At 47.2% G+C, this 17,867-nt stretch overlaps 2 protein-coding genes across 3 annotated transcripts in view; one reads left to right on the top strand and one right to left on the bottom strand.

Moving 5' to 3' along the window:
• The window catches only part of BDH1 (3-hydroxybutyrate dehydrogenase 1), a 16,101-nt gene extending 15,911 nt beyond the window's left edge, over nucleotides 1–190 (bottom strand). The window contains exon 1 of the mRNA XM_027650551.1: nucleotides 104–190. The gene's annotated coding sequence lies outside the window, so the exon portion shown is untranslated. The remainder of the gene's footprint in view (nucleotides 1–103) is intronic.
• On the top strand, nucleotides 185–17,867 carry LOC113950587 (D-beta-hydroxybutyrate dehydrogenase, mitochondrial-like). 2 transcript variants are annotated; one of them, XM_027650553.1, is made up of 5 exons: nucleotides 185–323; nucleotides 4,438–4,548; nucleotides 10,230–10,371; nucleotides 13,898–14,050; nucleotides 15,643–17,867. In XM_027650553.1, the coding sequence occupies exons 1-5, from the start codon at nucleotides 228–230 to the stop codon at nucleotides 16,122–16,124; spliced, it is 984 nt and encodes a 327-aa protein (XP_027506354.1). In that variant the 5' UTR covers nucleotides 185–227; the 3' UTR covers nucleotides 16,125–17,867. The 2 variants fall into 2 exon arrangements, with proteins under 2 accessions (XP_027506354.1, XP_027506355.1); XM_027650554.1 differs by lacking the exon at nucleotides 185–323 and adding an exon at nucleotides 1,414–3,662.

Below are 17,867 nucleotides of genomic sequence, written 5' to 3'. Positions count from 1 at the left end.
GGAGATGCTGGAGCCCCCTGTCCGCCGCGGGCAAGGTCGCCGTGCGGACCGGCTGTCAGGGCTCCACCAGGGTACCGCGACCCATCCCCCGCCCGCGCGTTACCTGGACCGGCGGGTGCCGGACGCTGCTGCCGTTTGAATGAGGCTGGGCCGGGGCCGCGGTGCCGGGCGCGGCGGGGGGCGGGCCGGGGGCAGGGCCGGGCCGGCGGCGGCGATAGGCTGCGGCCATGGGGAGCTCGGCGGGACTGCTGCTGGCGCTGGGCGCTGCCGGGCTGCTGGTCCTCCGCCTCCTCCTGCCGCGGCGGGCCCGCCGCGCCCTGCCCGTGAGTACCGCGGAGAGGGGCCGGGGCCCGCCGGGCACAGCCCGCCCGAGAGCCCCCGGGCCCAAAATGGCGCCGGGCCGTGTAGCCGGGCCGGGGATGGTGTCGCAGCCGGAGCGGCGGGGCCAGGCTGGTGGAGCCGGGCACACAGAGCGAGGGGGCCGAAGCCCCGAGCTGGGCACGGCCCGGGGCAGTGCAGACCCGCCGCGGGGCTCGGCCGGGCGGCTGCTCCGCTGCGCACCCCGGTGTGCCTCACTTGGAGGGGAGTGTGTTGATAGAATCATAGAGTTGGGTTGGAAGGGACCGTAAAGATCATCCAGTTCCACCCCCCTACCGTGGGCAGGGACACCCTTCACTAGACCAGGTTACTCCAAGCCCCGTCCAACCTGGCCTTGAACACTTCCAGGGATGGGGCACCCACAGCTTCTCTGGACAACCTGTGCTAGTGCCTCACCTCTCTCAAGTAAAATTTTTTTCCTAATGTCTGATCTGAACCTACTCTTACTTCAATTTGAGCCCCTTCTCCCTTGTCCTGTTACTATATGCTCTTGTAAACAGTCTTGGCCCATCTTTCCTTTAAATTCCCTTCAGGTACTGGAAGGCCGCAATTAAGTCACCCCAAAGCCTTCTCTTTTCCAGGCTGAACAGTCCCAATTCTCTCAGCCTTCCCTTATAGGAGAGGTGCTCCATCCCTCTGATCAATTTGGTGGCCTCCTCTGGACTTGCTCCAACAGGTCCATGTCCTTCCTGTGCTGAGGACCACAGATCTGGATGCAGCACTGCAGGTGGGGTCACACCAGAGTGGAGTAGAGGGGCAGAATCATCTCCCTTGACCTACTGGCCACGCTGCTTTTGATGTGCCCAAGGATAAAATTGGCTTTCTGGGTCAATGTTTTTGCTTCAGGGCCTCCAGCTCAGTCCTACCCCCCTGAAATAACAGATAACAGCTGTAGCCTGCTTGCAGTGTCCCACTTCATTCTTCCGTCCACTCTGCTCCTCTGACCTTCCGCATCCCTGTCCCACCTGGAAAAATACCTTCACTTTACGTGAATGTTTTCAGTTCTTTTTCCTGGAATTGAAAACCTCAACTTTCCAACCCTGGAAAAAGGAAAAAAGCCAAGTTTGCTGTGTAGCTGCACCCATCTTTCAAATCAATTTGTTTGATAATGTCAGGGTAGAGCATAAAAGGGAACCGAATCAAAAAAACAAGTGGTACAACAGAAGATAAAGTCTAGGCAAGCATGGTGGGTTCCCACATTGTCTACGGAGACAGGCTGAAAAAGTAAAATCAGTTTCTCCAGCCTGTTCTGCAATAAACGTATAATTTTGATAGATCATCTGCATTAGTAAAATTAATTCTACAACGTAATAAAGCAGTCTTTCCCAGTAGAAAAAGCTGGTGAGGTGTGTGCATCTGAGCTGGCTGCAGGTTAAAATCAGGCTGCCCTGCTGGGGCTGTTCGAACTGTGAGGATTGTATATTACAGTGTCATGGATCACACAGTGAGGACACAGGCAGTGTTACTCTGCCCACGTGCCATAGCAGCACCTCTGGTACCACAAGTTATTCTGTGCTTGTAGCAGGTCCCAGGTGCCCTGTCAGCACTGTGTGTGAGAGCTGTCCCCTGTACAGTGTTTCCTGAGCTCTGCATGAACGTGAGTGAAGGAGGCAGCTAAAGTTCCTCAGAAAGCTCATTAAGGTCACTGTGCTGATAGCTGGTCCTCTCTGCCTGTCCCAGCACTGAGCCAGACTGTAAGCTGCAGACTGACCTTATCAAACTCCAGGAACAGACCCATTAGGCCTTATCTTGGGACCTCATCCTTTCAAAAGATAAGGATAACTGAGCTTGTCTGTGGTTGGAAGTTTTTCTGGGATAGGGTCTTTTTTGCTGGTAATGGGGTTGATCCTAGCTCTCATCCCTTGGACCTCTTTGTCCATCAGGCACGGCACAAACAGGTGCAGGTACAGATGTGAGATCCAGTACATCCCCTGGGTTTTTGCATGCTTGTGGGTGCTGCTGAGACCTCAGGCTGTTAGGAGCCATGCTGCTGTAGTCGTGTTTTATTACCAGCAATTAGGATCATGGCAAATAATTAACAAATAATCACAGGAACCTTCTCATACTGTAAGTTGTTCCTCGCTTTTCTTGCTCTTATAGGCAGCCGAGAGGATTTTTAAATCTCCTCCTTTCTGTCTACATTTTGGTGGTTTGTTTGGGGATTTTTTTTTTTTTAACTAGGGAAAGCAAACCAGCTGCTGAGAGCTAAAACTAGATGCACAGGGGAGCACACCCCAGCCATCTGCTTTTATCTCCTGCAGCTGAGCTGTCCTGATCACACCAGCTGCGAAGGAACTAATGATGGTCAAAGATTGGGTATCTTCTTTGTTTGCTTGTCCTGGGTTCTGGAAGTGATTGTACTTCTTTATTTCCTTCACAGTTCTTGCTTTTTTGTGAAGTTCTCTGTATGCAGGATTCAGAGGCAAAGGGGCTAGGGAGGTGAGGCAGGGGAAGAAAACAGTCAAATCCTTTCTTTTTCCATGGGCCAGCTTGTTGAGTTATTGCTGGAGGTGACTGACAAATTCTGTGGTCTGGTTCATGCTTGATTCTCATCTCTCTTGGAGCTGTGTCACTGTCAATTAAATTAAGACTGAGCACTGTATGTTTAATTCTCACTTATCTTTTGTCCTTTAGCTATAGTTACCTTCAGAGCTTTAGTAGAGCTAGTCCGTAGCTGGGTACTCTTTGTCTGAAACAGGAGTTGGTGTCAATGTGGGTGTTTGTATGATACATGCAGGATAGACTTTTGATCAGTTCTTGTTTCAACTTCAGCTCATGACTCCCCTTTGAGAGCAATAACTTTAACATGAGTTATAGGACTGGGTGTAGCTCATTTGCTTATTGCTCTCTGCTTAGGCTCACCTGAGTTTGCGCAGTAATGCTCTGATCACTATCACCCTCCAATTATCCCTTATTGCTGCTTCACTGCACTGAGTGCCAGCAAAGCAAGAGATGAGAGCAATGGTGATTGAGCCATTTCTGTCTGAAAAAGAGGCTGGACAAGCCAGTGCACTTAATGCAAAGTATGTTCATATTCCAGCCGTTGTGAATACAGTAACAGGGAATATTAGTTGCAGATATCTCCATAGAGATGGAACTGACCTCACTTCCTTATTGCATCCTCTAGACTTTTATTGCTATATCACATTATTGCCTCATTGATATGGTTCCAGCTTGGAGCGTTGTGCAGCACAGCAGCTGGCAGCCTGCCAGTTGGGTTAAGCGTTAGGAGTTCGTTGCTTCACAGCTGTGGTGAGAAGATGACTTTCAAGCAAAGACAGAGGGTGAATGGGCTTCTCTTCAGGATTTGGGATTCTGGATTTGGGATTTCTCAAGCCTGTTGTGTCATACCAGATGGAACATCAAATCTTCTCTCTCAATTTATCTGTCAGTCAAAAAGATAATAATGATGTAGGAGAGAACTGTAGGATTTGAGAAGTTGTTCCTCTTAAGACTGACGAGTTTCAGAAGGAAAATCTAACCTGCAGTCACATTCCTTCGTGCTAAAATACAGCAAGGAAAGTGCCGCATAGAGTGGGAGTAGGTGGGGAACAGACAGTCGTCACTGGCAGCTAAAAGAGCTGCTGTACTGTTCAAGCCAGTGACATCCTGCCATTTGGATGTTTTCTGTGCTGCTTTTTCTTATAATGTCTATGAGCTGGTAGATCATTAACTTCTTTTTAAAAGTTTTTGTTCTCCTTTGGCCACTGACACTTGAAAGAAAGAGTTCCTGTTCTAGCTCAGGTATCAAGGGAACACAAATTGTTACAGGCCAGCAACTGAATAAATTTAGGATTTCACAGTAGCTGGGAACTGGCTGTGTTTCTACACTACAATCTTGTCACCTCATTTACGCTGGTTGACCCACTGAAATTACTGGGATTGGGCTGCAGTCAGGTTCGTGTGCAGACAGGTGCCACTGTGACTTGCATCTGGAATTGTACCTCCTAGATGGTGTCTGGCCCTGACTGCAGGGGGCTCCTACGGTGTGGGGCAGGGTGCTAGTGGTGCCTGCATTGCAGTGTCTCATGATATTGTATGACTGTCTTTCCCACACAGGCTGAAGGGAAGGCGGTGCTAATAACAGGCTGTGACAAAGGTTTTGGACATGCCTTGGCAAAACACCTTCATGCAAAGGGATTTACTGTTTTCGCTGGATGCTTGCTCATGGTGAGTAGTGATATTGATCAAAATTCTTCTCTGATTAGAGAAAAGTGCTTCTCAAGTCAAAGCATTTTCATCAGCAGTCTCCTTTTACCCCAATCCAAGACCTGAGAGAGGTGCAGTGGGCACGGATCGTTACATGTTCCACTGTTTCATGTACCTGTTGCATCTTGTCATTCCCATAATTCTGAGCTCTTTACGGCAGGGTTTGTCTGTCAACTGCATGTCTGTACAGTTGCTTGCACAGTAGGGCACTGTTCACTGCTAGAAGCCTCTCAGCAATACCACAGCACACTCAATAAATCTGACAGGCCAGGACTGCTGTGGGACTATGGCTTTCTGACTTCCCTGGCATCCTCGTTGCTGTCCTTCACACTGTCACTTTTGTGGACTCACTCCTCAAACTCATTTTTAAGCTGCCTCTCCTGCATTATTCAGGCTGTTTCCAAAATGTCTTCTAATTGTGCTTCTGCAGCTTCTGTAGAAGCTATTTGGTTTCTGGATAGCTGAATAAACAAATTTACCTTTCTGACATCTGTAGGTCTCTGTGTTTGTTTGTAGGTCTCTGTGTTTGTTTGTAGGTCTCTGTGTTTGATGGGAGGCATCACTTGTAAGAGATAGGTTTAGACACACTGAATCAAAAAGAGTTGCAGACCCGTCATCCCACAGTCCCTACTCTTGCATGACACTTACAACTTAGTGTTATGAAATCTTCTTTATAAACTGGGTCAGCTTCACTTCCATCTCAGGTGGGATTTTACCCCTGCTTTGTTTTTTTGCTATTTTGATAGTCAAAACTCATGTAATTTCTGACCTGAATTGTTCAAGATCAGTTCATAGCCACTCATTTCTCCATTTGAAGATGGCCATTTCAGCACAGGTGCTCAGGGAGTGATGACCACAGATTTTTGAGTACTGTAGAGAGTGAGAATGAACAAAAGTGCTCCTCTTTGCCTTGTGTGATCGTGGCAGAGGTTACATTCTTCCCCCACACCAGAAGGGAAAGTTATTATCAGCTGACATATTGTGTAACTTGAGAGCAAGAGAGTCCTGTTGGAAAATTGCCACTGTTTGGAAATTTCCATATGGAGGTTTTGTGTAATTCCTTCAGTAATCGTGTCATACGCTGCTTTGGGATGCCTGTCTGTGCTGATAGCAATTCAGGCACTCACTTTGCAGAGCAGCAGATATAGGGAACAGAAAGGAGAGAGGAGATAGGGCAGGTTGAGGGGGCTGTTCGGGAGGCAGTGTGTGGAGCAGAGAGGGAAAGGCTTTGCTGGAAGCCACATAAAGAAATTAAATGCTCCTGAAGTGAGCCTTGCTTGCTTGCTTTATTGACTGTGAGCTGCTGTAGCTTCCCTGCAGGGTCAGAGCAGGTGTGGGGGCTGTTGTCATAAAGCTGGTGCCATACTCTTAGTCCACACCTAGTTAGTCCATCATCACTTACTTACATGCTTTTATACAGAGACTTAAAGGATCCCTAATGTACTAACCATTACAGAAAGCTCTTGTATTAAATACAAGGTAATAGACTGTCAGGTGCATCAGGGGCTCCTTACTGATCAGACAGTCAAATACAAAGTTACAAGAATAACAAGAATACTTCAAGCAGGCTGGGATAGAACTGGAGAGGATCAAATGCAAAAGGGATTACGTTTAGCAAGCGCAGGTAAGCCCACAGACAAAGTTTCTGTTAATATATTAGGATTAAGATGAAAAAGCACACAGAAACAGATTATAAAGTAACCCGAAATGTAGAAAGTACAGCAAAAGTTGAAATAATCGTCTTCTGTTCTCTGATCCTACTGAGAAAAGAATAAATTGTTTTCAGATGCCTACTGCCAGCAGTTGTCATGAGGACATGCAGGCAAGAAAAGGTAAAGAGTAGGGAGTGTTTACATAAATAGAACGTGTTCAAGTTCATCAGGCCTGATGAAATGTACTGATGGGCATTTAAAGGATGAGCCGTTGTGATTTCTGCCCCATGGGTGATACTTTCCAGAGCACCTGGAGGCCAGGAGATTTCCAAAAGGCTGGAAGAGGGCAGATATTGTACTTCCCTTCCCAAAGGAGATAGACCTCTGAAATTGCCAACCAGGCAGCTCACCTTCAGTGCACTAGATGCAATTGCCACACACTGCTCTGTCAGTTTTACAAATGACAGGATCACAGTGTGATGGACACTGTGTAAGTTTACTGGGAACAGACTGTGCCCTGCCAGTCTAATCCTATTCTGGCTAAGCAGCAAGGTAGTTAAAGAGGAAGGAATAAATGTATCCTGAATCACATTTTGTTACAGTCCCTCACGATAGTCTCATGAGCAAACATGTGCTCTAAGTGACTTGTGCTCTAAGTTCAGTCCCAGGACCATTTTCTTGGAAGTACCCTCTGGAAGAGAATTTTCACTTGGAAAAAAATATGCCCAGAACCAGGCAGAGAAGACTGTAGGCCCTTTGGGGGATAGGGTTCAAAATGATCCTGACAGATTGGATGGAGTCTCAAATCAATTACGTGAAATCCAGTAAGGACAAGCAGGAGGTATTCCGCTCAGGAAATGCAGGAAGGGAGCGGGTGGATGGGCAGCAGCAGGGTGGGGAGGAACTGGCGCAGATAGAGCAGACTGGCTGGATCCACGGGTGTTCAGCATTGTGTTTGTGGCTTCCTGATTCCCCCTGACATCTACTGCAGGTGCCTGAGTGCTTGCCAGAACTTAATCCTGAATCCCATGAGCTTCCCTGGGAAAAAGCCATGGCTGTGTCTGTTACAGGAGGGCTCTCTGCTGACAAATCCCTGCGTGATCGGCCTGTTCCTCAGCACCACTGCGTTGGGGTCCTCCAAACCAGATCGGGCCAGAGGAACGAGCAAGGGGAAGGGGAAGCAGCCAAAAGCTGGAGCAACATTCCTCAGCTGGGTAGAGAGGGATTGTGGGGCTGTTGGGTTTCCCGGCCTGGAGCAGCCCCTGCTGAGCACAGGGTGGTGTGGGCAGGCAGAGCCGTGCAGGGCTGTGAGGGCAGGATAACCAGGGGAAAGGAGAAAGCTGGGAGGAAACAGCAAAGTCTAGCTGAAGGCCTCTGGAGAGTACTTAGGCAGCAGGCTGGGCTGGAGCAGGATGGCTTTCAACTCTGAAGGAACTGGGAAGGGGAAACTGGGAGATTGAGAGGACAAAAATCAGACAAAGTGACAGCAAAGGTAGAGGGGCTTTGCAGGAGCAGTTGGGCCATTGCTACCAAGACCTCGCTTGATTCATGGCTCCTACTGGTGAATCCCAAGGTCAGGAAGGTCATCCCTGGGAGGACAGCCTGGCTGGTCCAATGGGAACTTCTCCAGGTGTTTTCCCAGCCTGCAAATCTACCATTAAAAAACAAGGAGGATGTACCATGTGGGTGTCTCAACAGGAAATGTGCTTACAGCCTCTGAAGACCACAGAACATATGATGGTGTTCAGTTGCTTCCATACAAATACATGGCTGCTTCATTTGTGAAGAGGTTTTCTGGACAAAGGAGTTGAGCACTTTGTTTCACAGTTAAATAGTGGCTGAAGTGGTATCTACAACTATGAAAAGTGGTTCCAATTGATATTGCATACTGAAGTCAGTCTTCCAAAATCAATATGTTTTGTCAACAATGAATAAATTGTAGCTGGGAAAGTAACTTTGCAGATAGAGTTGCATCGGTGATAGGGGAAAATTCATCTCAATATGAACAATACAAACCATTTATGTTAGATTTTTAAGTTGCTGTCCTATGACTCTGTTTCTAAAAAAACAATGGAGATATTTCTTGTTTAGTTTATAGGTATTGTGAAAGATTAAAAAATATGTAGGGAAAGGTGTTGTCAGTGCTGAAATGACAACTAGCACTTGAATACAGATATACTTACATTTTCATTTTTATGTAGATACCATAAAGCTTTCTATGTACAAGCTGAATTAGCTCCACTTTTTTCACTGTTAAGTAGCCAAAAGTTGCTTTGTATAACTCAGTGGAGATGCAAGAGCATCTTCCAGAAATACAGTCATGCATCATACAACCCTCATCTGTTTCAAAGGGAATAAAATGTTTTGGTGACTATGTTATTGGCTACTTGTAATGCCACTTTCAGAGACTGTTTTTTTGGCCAGATAAGAAGCCAACGCAACACCACGTCACGTTCGATGTGCACGAGAAAAGCTTCAAGCTGTATTTGCTGTTCTAGTGATACTGGGAAATAAGTGAGTTGTGAAATAACATGCAGCCATGGGGCCAGGAATTCATTCCTACTATTGTCATAATGCCAGTGTAACTATATATTGATTAAGAGAGCTGCCCTGTTTTGCTCAAAGCTTTGATGGACATTTCGTCTCTTTTCCTTCATTACATGTCATTGTTCACTGGACTGAAGGTGGACATGAGATGTTGTATACTGTATTAATTAAATAGCCTGAGATACTTATAAAAAGCTAAGCAGTTACATATTTTTTATATCTTCCTGTCTGCAGAGGCAGCTGAGCAGGTGACTGTGGGAGGGTCGCTCGCCTTGTTTGCCCTTGTGCTGTGGGAGTTGATAACGAGTGCTAAAGGAAGAGTGGCAGCCAGGCACGGTGACTCACCAATTCATAACTTCTTCCTCCCTAAAGAGACAGAGCCTGTGACACAGGGAATAGTTTTGTGAATTGAATCTTAAGCCTGCTTTGAAACTGAATGGCTAATCTGTTCTCTTTTCACTTTTATTTGTTATTTACCACCTGAGCAAGGCTGTAAGGCTTAGGCAGCAATCCTGCCTGGAAGTGAGCAGGTAAAGTTTGGAATTTTAACTGTGTTTATGTTTGAATAAACAAAAAACCACCACAACAGTAACAGAATCTCTAATGATAGCAGTGGAGTGGGGAGGAAAGAAAGGAAAGCAAAGCCATCATGTTCTTATTGCCTATAGTGTGAAAAAAAAAAATCTGTTCTTTCTTCCTTAGCCAGAATCTCCTTTCATGCCTCATGTCTGTAATCGTGCTGTTGTGTAGCAGATCTCCACTGAGCATGTATTCCTGTGCATCTGTGCTGCTGTGCAGTAAGAGCACAATATTGTATAGGTTGAGCTGTGAATGTTTCCTGCTGTATCCTGTACATCAGACTGTTTGCTGTTGGCCATGCTGAGGGGGAGCCTGCTGTCTTGTTTTCAAAGTGGTCTGACAATACTATTCCATTAGAACCCAGGCAGTATTTTGAGATGACGTGAGTACAGTGCCTAATTAGGTGTTTGCTTTTAAGCCTGGAGTATCTGACTCCAATCTCCTTATAAGTGTTTGCTCTGTCACCTGTAGAGTGTGAAGACTGAGGCAGTGGAGTCACCCACAGTTCTCCCAGGCTGGCACAGTATTTCACCATTTTACAGGTGTGAAACCCATCATGTGAGGAGCCAGCAGCAGGGGGGCTTCATGGCCCCTCACAGCAGTGGGTCATCAATGCAGTTATAGAAGTGGTGCTGGAGGAAACAGATAGAAGGCACGTGGGTTTGTGTGGATCCTGTGCTTATTTGTGCACCAGGTTTACATGTGGGTTTGTGTGGATCCTGTGCTTATTTGTGCACCAGGTTTACACCTCTGTGTGCAATGTCAATAGCTTCTATTTCCTGACCATGTGAACATGCCTGGCCCCAAACTGCATTACTGTTCTTGGTCCACCTTAGTGGGACACCTTTCTGTTCTACTGAGCAGGATGAGAATGGAGATGGAGCCAGGGAGCTGAAGAACATGAAGTCAGAACGCATGAAAGTGCTACAGATGGATGTGTGCAGTGATCAGGAGGTGGCTCAGGCTGTGGATTTTGTGAAGATGACCCTGAAGGAGCCAGAGAAAGGTATGTGGGGATCTCTTGTTCACAGAATCCTTTCTACAGAGCAGGCCATGCACTGACCAGGTCATTCTCTCTCTGTACTGCCAAAAGAGGGTTAATAAGCCTGAAGACCTGTGACAGTGTGTGGCTGGCAGTCAGGCAGTGCTGTCCCCAGGTCAGTGAGGACAATTGTCTTGCTGTTGATGTGGCAGCCACATGGAAAGAGACCAAGACTGGCTGGAGGATTAGGCTTTAACTCTGCATCCCATAAAAAGCAAGGAGTGGCAGCAAGTGTCTGTGTCTTTGTCCTTGAATGTCTGTGAAGGGCATGGAACGGCCAGAGCTTGATCCCTTCGATGTGCTCCTGCCACAGCCTGGCTCGTGCAGACCTTGCTAGTGACCCTGCTAATGAAGAGGTGACAGGCCCTGGCTGCTTAGTGCAGTCCCCTCTGCTGTGCAGGTACAACTGAGTGCTGCTGGAGCACAAATCTGACCTGCTGCAAAACCTGCATTAATCTTCAGCTGGGTCAGTCCATGTCTCCAGTTTGCCATGCAACATCCCAGAGGTGATATGAAGTGGGATCCAGGGTGGGCTTGGTATAGATGACCTTAATCCACGTGTCACCTTAAGCATGAGTCCAACTCATGGATCCTGAAAGCATGTTAAAGATTAGGAGTACCTTCTTTCCTTTGGGAGTGGTTTGGCAGAGGGATGTGAGTCAGAGCCTGATGTGACACCACCTAACCTTTCCCATGTAGTGAGGTTGTGAGGCTTCTTGCCCTGCATAGGTTTCTCTGCAGCCTCTGTGCCAGTAGCAGGCTGGACAGCAGCTGTAGACACAGGCTGAGAATGAACTGAAGTTTGGAGTCTGTGGCTCCAGGACTTCAGGGTTGTGTGACTTGAACGTGGTTGTTCCTCTTGAAGCTTGGAGGAGACTGCCATGGCCCTGTCTTTGTTCACAGCAAGTATAAAGCTAATAAATAACAATAGCTCTAATCTTCACATGAATAATGTGAGCACACCTTTCCTCCTAAAACAAGCATATGAAATGTAACTGAGTAATGCACAAGCTCTGATCCCACACACGTTCTCTCTGCATGGCTTTTCTTCCTACACAATCACCCAGCCCTCATCACATATTTCACAGCTTCTCAGGCTTTTCCTGAGGAGCCCAGCAACAGCAGTGGTGACACAGAGCCATTTCCCACTGAGTGAAAGCTTGGAAAGGAGCAGCTCTGTTGCTTCCATTAATGCAGCAGTGTTTGCAAAACTGTGTGTGTAGCAGGGACAGAGAAGCAAGTTGGACCGGTTCCTCCTGCTATTGAGAGCCTTATCCTGTAGCTGTTTGCTCCAGCACGGTGTGCAAAGCAACAAAGGCTTCTTTTTAGGCCCATCAGTGTGACTGAGATTGGAGGCTTGCCAATAAAATAGTGCTCAGTAAATAGGTGCTGGCATATAGAGACTATTGAGGTGCCTTGCACAGAGGTGGTTGTTGCACACTGAATGTTGCCCCAAAGGAGCTACTGCAGAACAGTTCTTGTGCTGTACAGTTTTTTGTACCTCTTCTCCCTGAGCTGTGTACATAAGGCTGAAGTAATTTTGATAGGAGTGCCCGTTTGTTTTCAGTCTTATGCAGTTCCCACTGTATTGTTGACACTACAGACGTAATAGTGATAAGGCTCTGCTCAATAAACACACCACTGTCCAGCAAACAGCCCCGTGCCTGGGCACCCCTCAGCACTTTGTTCTATATGTAACGTGCCCTGATGGGTGAGCAATGGAATTCCAACAACAAAGTATTGTAAAGAATGGTTCAGGGACATTCGTGAAAACTAACCTCATAACCCAGGAAATGGAAATTGTTGTAGAGAAATTTACAGGAATTTGTCAGGAATACTCTGCAAACGTCAGTTTCTGACTAACAGTTGATAAGTCTTTGGTAAATCCCTGCCAAATTTGCTCTGCATAGTTTCTTGTTACTGGTGAAATTACCCCATCAGGTGCTCTGTTTCCATGGTCCTCCTGCTAGCAATTAGAGTTTGCTTTGCAGCAGCAGAGGGGTCCCCATTCAAGCTGAGATGCTGTGCTGGCTGCAGATGAGTATGAATTTCAGAGTCATCTTGACCCACTGAAGCTGGCAGCTACAGTAAGTGAAGCAGTGACAGACTGTTATATACAGCTGGTCAACAGCCTCCAGGGAGAACAACCTCAGCTGGGAACAGGACAAGGTTACTGGGACCCGTGTGAGAACAGGGTGTCAGGCTAGCAAGGGCACATTGGTGTTTTCAAATGCACCAGGAGGATACATTCCATTGCACAATGGTAGAGTATTGCAATTTGCTTGGAGGACTGTGTTTGGTACAATACATGGTTACTATCTGACCGTGAATAAATACAGGCTAGAAGTTATTCAAATACTTTCATACATTAGGGCAGGGAAACTGTGAAGTAGAGGCAGGGCAAACAGCCAAAAAACTTCTGAGAGAGAGCTTGATAACTTTTATCAAGAGGGTGGCATGACATTGGTGCTTTTGATAGCAGTGTCGGAGTTCCCTGGACATGAAGGATCTTCCTTAGCCCTGTGCTTGTTCTTGGTGGTAAGAGGAAGGTCAGGGAGTGGAAAGGGGCCCTGAGTCCAATGCACCCCAACAGTTCAGCCTTCACTCCAACACAGTGCAAAATAACCATGGTGTATGGCAGGACATCTAATAAAGAGCAGCTCTGTTATCTTGTTCTGGCTCTTCTGTTTGCTCCTCATGCAGTTTATGGCTGCATAGTCCAATATTTCAATAAATCCATGAAGTGTGGATTCAGTCATGCAGTTGTTTGCCACTGGGACTCCAGCAGTAATTGCTTTGAAGGGTCAAGTCCTTGGTGACCTGATAAGTCCTGACGTGTAAGGGGCTCAGTGCAGAAGCTTTTGGTAAGTGCAGTCAACTTAATTTTGACAGTCTTTGCATGCACAAGAGACGTTCATTTTTAAATTCTAGTAGTTGTAAGGGTTCATTGTAAGTTTGCTAACCCTTAGTTAGAGTTGAGGGAAACAGATACTTGGACTAAAACACAACAGCTGTTAATTAGGCCATGAACTTGCAGATCATTACCATGCACTCTCCAAAAGAGTGAGTCAGAGTTGTGAACAGGATTTAGAAAGCCATGATATTTGTTTTCCTTGCCTTTTTTTTTTAATTGTGGGGAAATTGAGCCCCCTCCAAAAATGCATAACATCACTGAACGAAGACAAACCTGGGGCCAACAGGAGGCATAGAAAGATCCAGCCATGAGAAGCCCCAGAACAGCATGTGACCTTACAGGAGGCGTTCAGGGAGGCAAAGCTTGTGTGGCCCCATCACTCTCCTTATGTTCCAAACAAGCCCCTAGTATACCAAGAGTGTATTTCATCTCCTTGCTGGGTTTTTCTCTACAACCTTTTTTTCTAGAAGTCCCCAGTTCTTTATCAAGATTTTAGGTTACTGTGAACAACAAGGAAGGTGACTTTTCTGTGACACTCTTCCTTGTTCCACTCTTCAACCATGTGTTTTTTGGCAGGTTTGTGGGGCCTGGTGAACAATGCTGGCGTCTCAACCTTCGGAGAGGTGGAATTTGCAAGTTTAGACAACTACAAGAAGGTGGCAGAGGTCAACCTGTGGGGCACTGTGAGGGTGACAAAGGCTTTCCTGCCCCTCATTCGAAGAGCTAAAGGTACATACTGGGTAGTGTGGCAAGGCTCAGAGCTATTGTAGCACAGCAAAGAGATGTAGATAAAAATCCAGGGTTGAAGGAATACCTGTGCAGTCCAAGGAGGCTCTCTGAGGCATGCAGTGTAAGCATTTGGTAGTACAGGGCACTCTTGGGGCAGTCCAGGCACCTACACTGCAGGTATTATCTTAAACATCCAGGATGTCAAAGACCTTTGTGTAGTGCTGCCAGATATCACACAGACAAGATAATCCAGAGTCCACTGAGTGCTTGTGTTTGGATAACTGAATCTTCTCCCTTCATGTTATTCAGTTCACAGATGACTTCAGGTAGTGATGGAATAAATGAGTCAATAGCAGCTAATTTAGATATCTTACAAGACAATGGTATTATCAAAACTCTTTGTTTTATATTAAAAAAGGTATGTATGAGCAGAACTCTGAAGAGCTTCTTTATTTAGTATGTGTGGGAATGCTGGCACAGGTGTGTGTTCTGTGAGGACAGAAGGGGGGTATATTGAGAAGATTGCTTAGATACCATTTCCAGAAAGCAAGTAACCACTAAACAAGCTCCATCTCACTGTAGAAGGGATCTTACCCATCAGGTCAGCAGGTGGTTCCCACAGTCTCTCTTAAGTTACACTTAGGTCTGGAATGAGACAGCAGAGCTATTCTCTTGTTTCTCAGCTAAAATTTCGAGCTGCAGAAGGATGCTGGGCTCTGTGGATGTGAAAATCCTCTCTGTAAAGATAGCTGGTGTGATTTCAAGGGCTTGTGTGTAAGTGCATCTGAAACCGTAGTTGCACACGGCATGTCTTGGGTAAGGGCAGAGACACCCACAGAGGAGTGACCACTGCTGGCACCATCCCGAGACGGTGCCTGATCTAACACAAGCTGCCAGAGCTCTGGAGTTGGGCTGTCATGGGCTGCTGGCAGGAGTTAGGACAATTGGTCTCCACTGCCCCATGGACAGCGGCACAGCAAGTCTGCCCTTGTTTGTCTCAGGCATGGACACTGTAGGCCCTCGTGGCCAACTAGCTGGGTGAACAGGTTGTGCTGCTCATGTTGCAGGTTCAGAGAACTCTCTACTCATTCTCTGCCATCCAGCTCGTGTCTAGAAGCGTGTAGCTGAGTTGGGCAGAGGGACTGCAGTTGAGCTGTCATGCTTACAGAAAGAACCAGAATGCTTGTATGGCATCACACAGAGTTGTGAGCTTTGCAGCTCATAACACTGCGAGCTGGAACCTTGAACCCTTCTCTAGCACGACAAGGAGTGGGGCGCACTGATGTGAGAACACACAGCTAGCAGGCTCAGAAGATCTGGGTACTTCCATACTTGGAAATTCAGAGGGAAATGTATGATTTGTAAATTCTTTTTGATACTGTGGCAGGCATGTACACCATCCATGGAGGACGTCAGAGCAGGGGTTAGCCTTGCTTGAATCAGGAGAGAAAGGCTCCCTGACAGGGGATTTGTATGCCTCTTCAAGATTCTGATCTTAGAAATCAGCATCATCCAACTAAGCACCCTTTTACTGGGATGTTCTTGCTGCTGCCTCTGCAGCCCATCATCTCTCCCTGCTCTTTTCTCTCTAGGCCGTGTGGTGAATATCACGAGCATGTTGGGACGGATGGTGAGTCCATCTCGCTCCTGCTATTGCGTGTCCAAGTTTGGGGTGGCAGCCTTCTCCGACTGCCTGAGGCAGGAGATGTACCGCTGGGGTGTCAGAGTCATCCTTGTGGAGCCCAGTAACTTCGTGGCAGCGACCGGCATCCTGACGGCAGAGGGCATCGACAAACAGGCCGAGGCTCTGTGGGCCGGGGCCAGTGACACCGTGCGGGAGGACTATGGGGGGGAGTATTTCACTCGCCACGTGGCCATGATGAAGTCCTTTGTTAACAGTGGCCTGAAGGACATGTCTCTGGTTGTGAATGACATCACTGACGCGCTCACTTCCCCGTGCCCCAACAACCGCTACAATCCCATGGAGACCTACTGGTGGGTGAGGCTGCAGGTCATGACCCACCTGCCCACGGCCATTGCCGACTGGCTTTACATCCCTGGAGCCACCCTGTAAATGGCCGTCCTTCTGGCATCCTTCCCGGGCTCGTACTCACGCACAGGTTACAGCTCACCTCTGCACTCCTTGCTGATGTGTCTCCCCTGTAGATGCAGGATTATGGCTTCAAGTTGTGTCTTGTGGAATGCTAGAACAGCATAGCTTTTTTGTTTGTTTTTTTTTTCCTAATTCTTGTTTGTATTCCCTGCTGTCCTGATTAAAGTTGAAAGGTATTTTCCTTTTAACTAGGAGGCAGAGGAAGGTTAACATAATGGATCAAATATGTGGCTAGTGTAAGTGGGTCAGCAGAATTCCCCCAGCGATAAATTTGGCTCATTAATGGGCTCTTGCTTTTCCTTACAAGGATGACCTGCTAATAGCAGAGCAAAGCTGTTGCTATGAGATGGCTCAAAGGGAAAACTAAAATGGGAAACCAAAGCAAAGTTTTCCTTTTGATTGAAAATGGGTCAGTCACAGCCTTCCATTGTTTTTATGATACTGCTAGGAAGCTCTACTGCACTGTGACTGTCTGCTCTTTCCAGGGAAACAGCCACACTGCCTCTAAATAGCCTTATTACCTAGCTGCAAAGAAGGGTTCTTCCCTCCCTGCACTGTGGCCAGGAGATGCCAGAGCAAACAACTGGGGATAGGCTGGCCTGGTAAAAGTGCTTCTAATAATGAGTGAGGTCTGAGCCATCCCTCAGTCAGTCCCTGTGGGTGCTGGGGCTTGCAGCCTCTCTCCACCTGCTGCTGCAGAGCTTTGCAGAACAGGGTTAAGCTGATGTAGCAGACAAATTTGGCTCCTCTGACTGCTACCTTAGGTGCCTAAACTACTCAGCTGTGGTACAGACACTCCCCCTGCTTCCCTCATGTCACTGTCCCATCCAGACTCCCTCTTGCTGGTGAGGGAGCTGCTGTTGGCTTTCCCAAATCAGTTTTTTGGTTTAATCCTCTGTGCTTGAAAAGTGAGAGGGCAGTGTGCAAGCAGCATGGCCTGACTATGAGCTCTGGAAAGGTCCTTTAGGAGGCACATTTCTTATCTTTAATATTGCACAGTGAAATCTGCATGTCACACAATCATCTTCTCTGAGAACATCCTGATAACTGTTATGGGCTACTCTTGCCCAGTATCTCCAAGGGTCTCTCCTGTTGGCCGTATATAGGATTTCAATAATTTTTCCAAATGCTGGGGCTGCCTGGCTTCATGCCCCATTCCCTCTGTTCCAGTGGTAACCACTGGTGGAGCAGCCAGCAGGCTGCGGGTGCTGGTGGCCAAGCTGGTACCCCACCCTCTTACTCTAGGGACCAGCTTTTCCTTCCACTGTTTTGCCTTATGTGAGATTCAGTGGCTGTGAAAAGAGCTTATTGATTGCTCTTTCTTCATCTGTCTCTGCTAGCTCTGACGTGGAAACTGTGCCTTAAACTTTTTTATTGCCACTGGCTGTAAATTCTTGAAGTCTGCATGCAGCCATGAATGCTGTGATGCCTTGAGGAGGAAAGCAGACTTCCCTTGGAGATGCTGTCAAAGCAGCTTGTATTACAAGTAACAACTCCTGGAAATACTGCTGTGCAGTTCTTTTTTATTCCAGATCATCGGCACATGGAGATTGCCTGGGATCCAGGACCTAGAAGGATCCCACTGAACTGCAGCTTAAACAGTGTTTTAATCACTTCTTCCCCCTCCACTGTGAAACATGATTACTGCTAAGTAGCTCTGATTTGCACAGAGAGAAAAATAAACTGTGAGATTTGTAAAGCATA

Source organism: Corapipo altera, unplaced genomic scaffold (genome assembly GCF_003945725.1).
Source record: "Corapipo altera isolate COAL_440 unplaced genomic scaffold, ASM394572v1 54, whole genome shotgun sequence".
In the NCBI taxonomy this organism is placed as follows: domain Eukaryota; kingdom Metazoa; phylum Chordata; class Aves; order Passeriformes; family Pipridae; genus Corapipo; species Corapipo altera.
The sequence above is the reverse complement of the archived record's forward strand: the minus strand, read 5'-3'. Positions and strand labels throughout refer to the sequence as shown.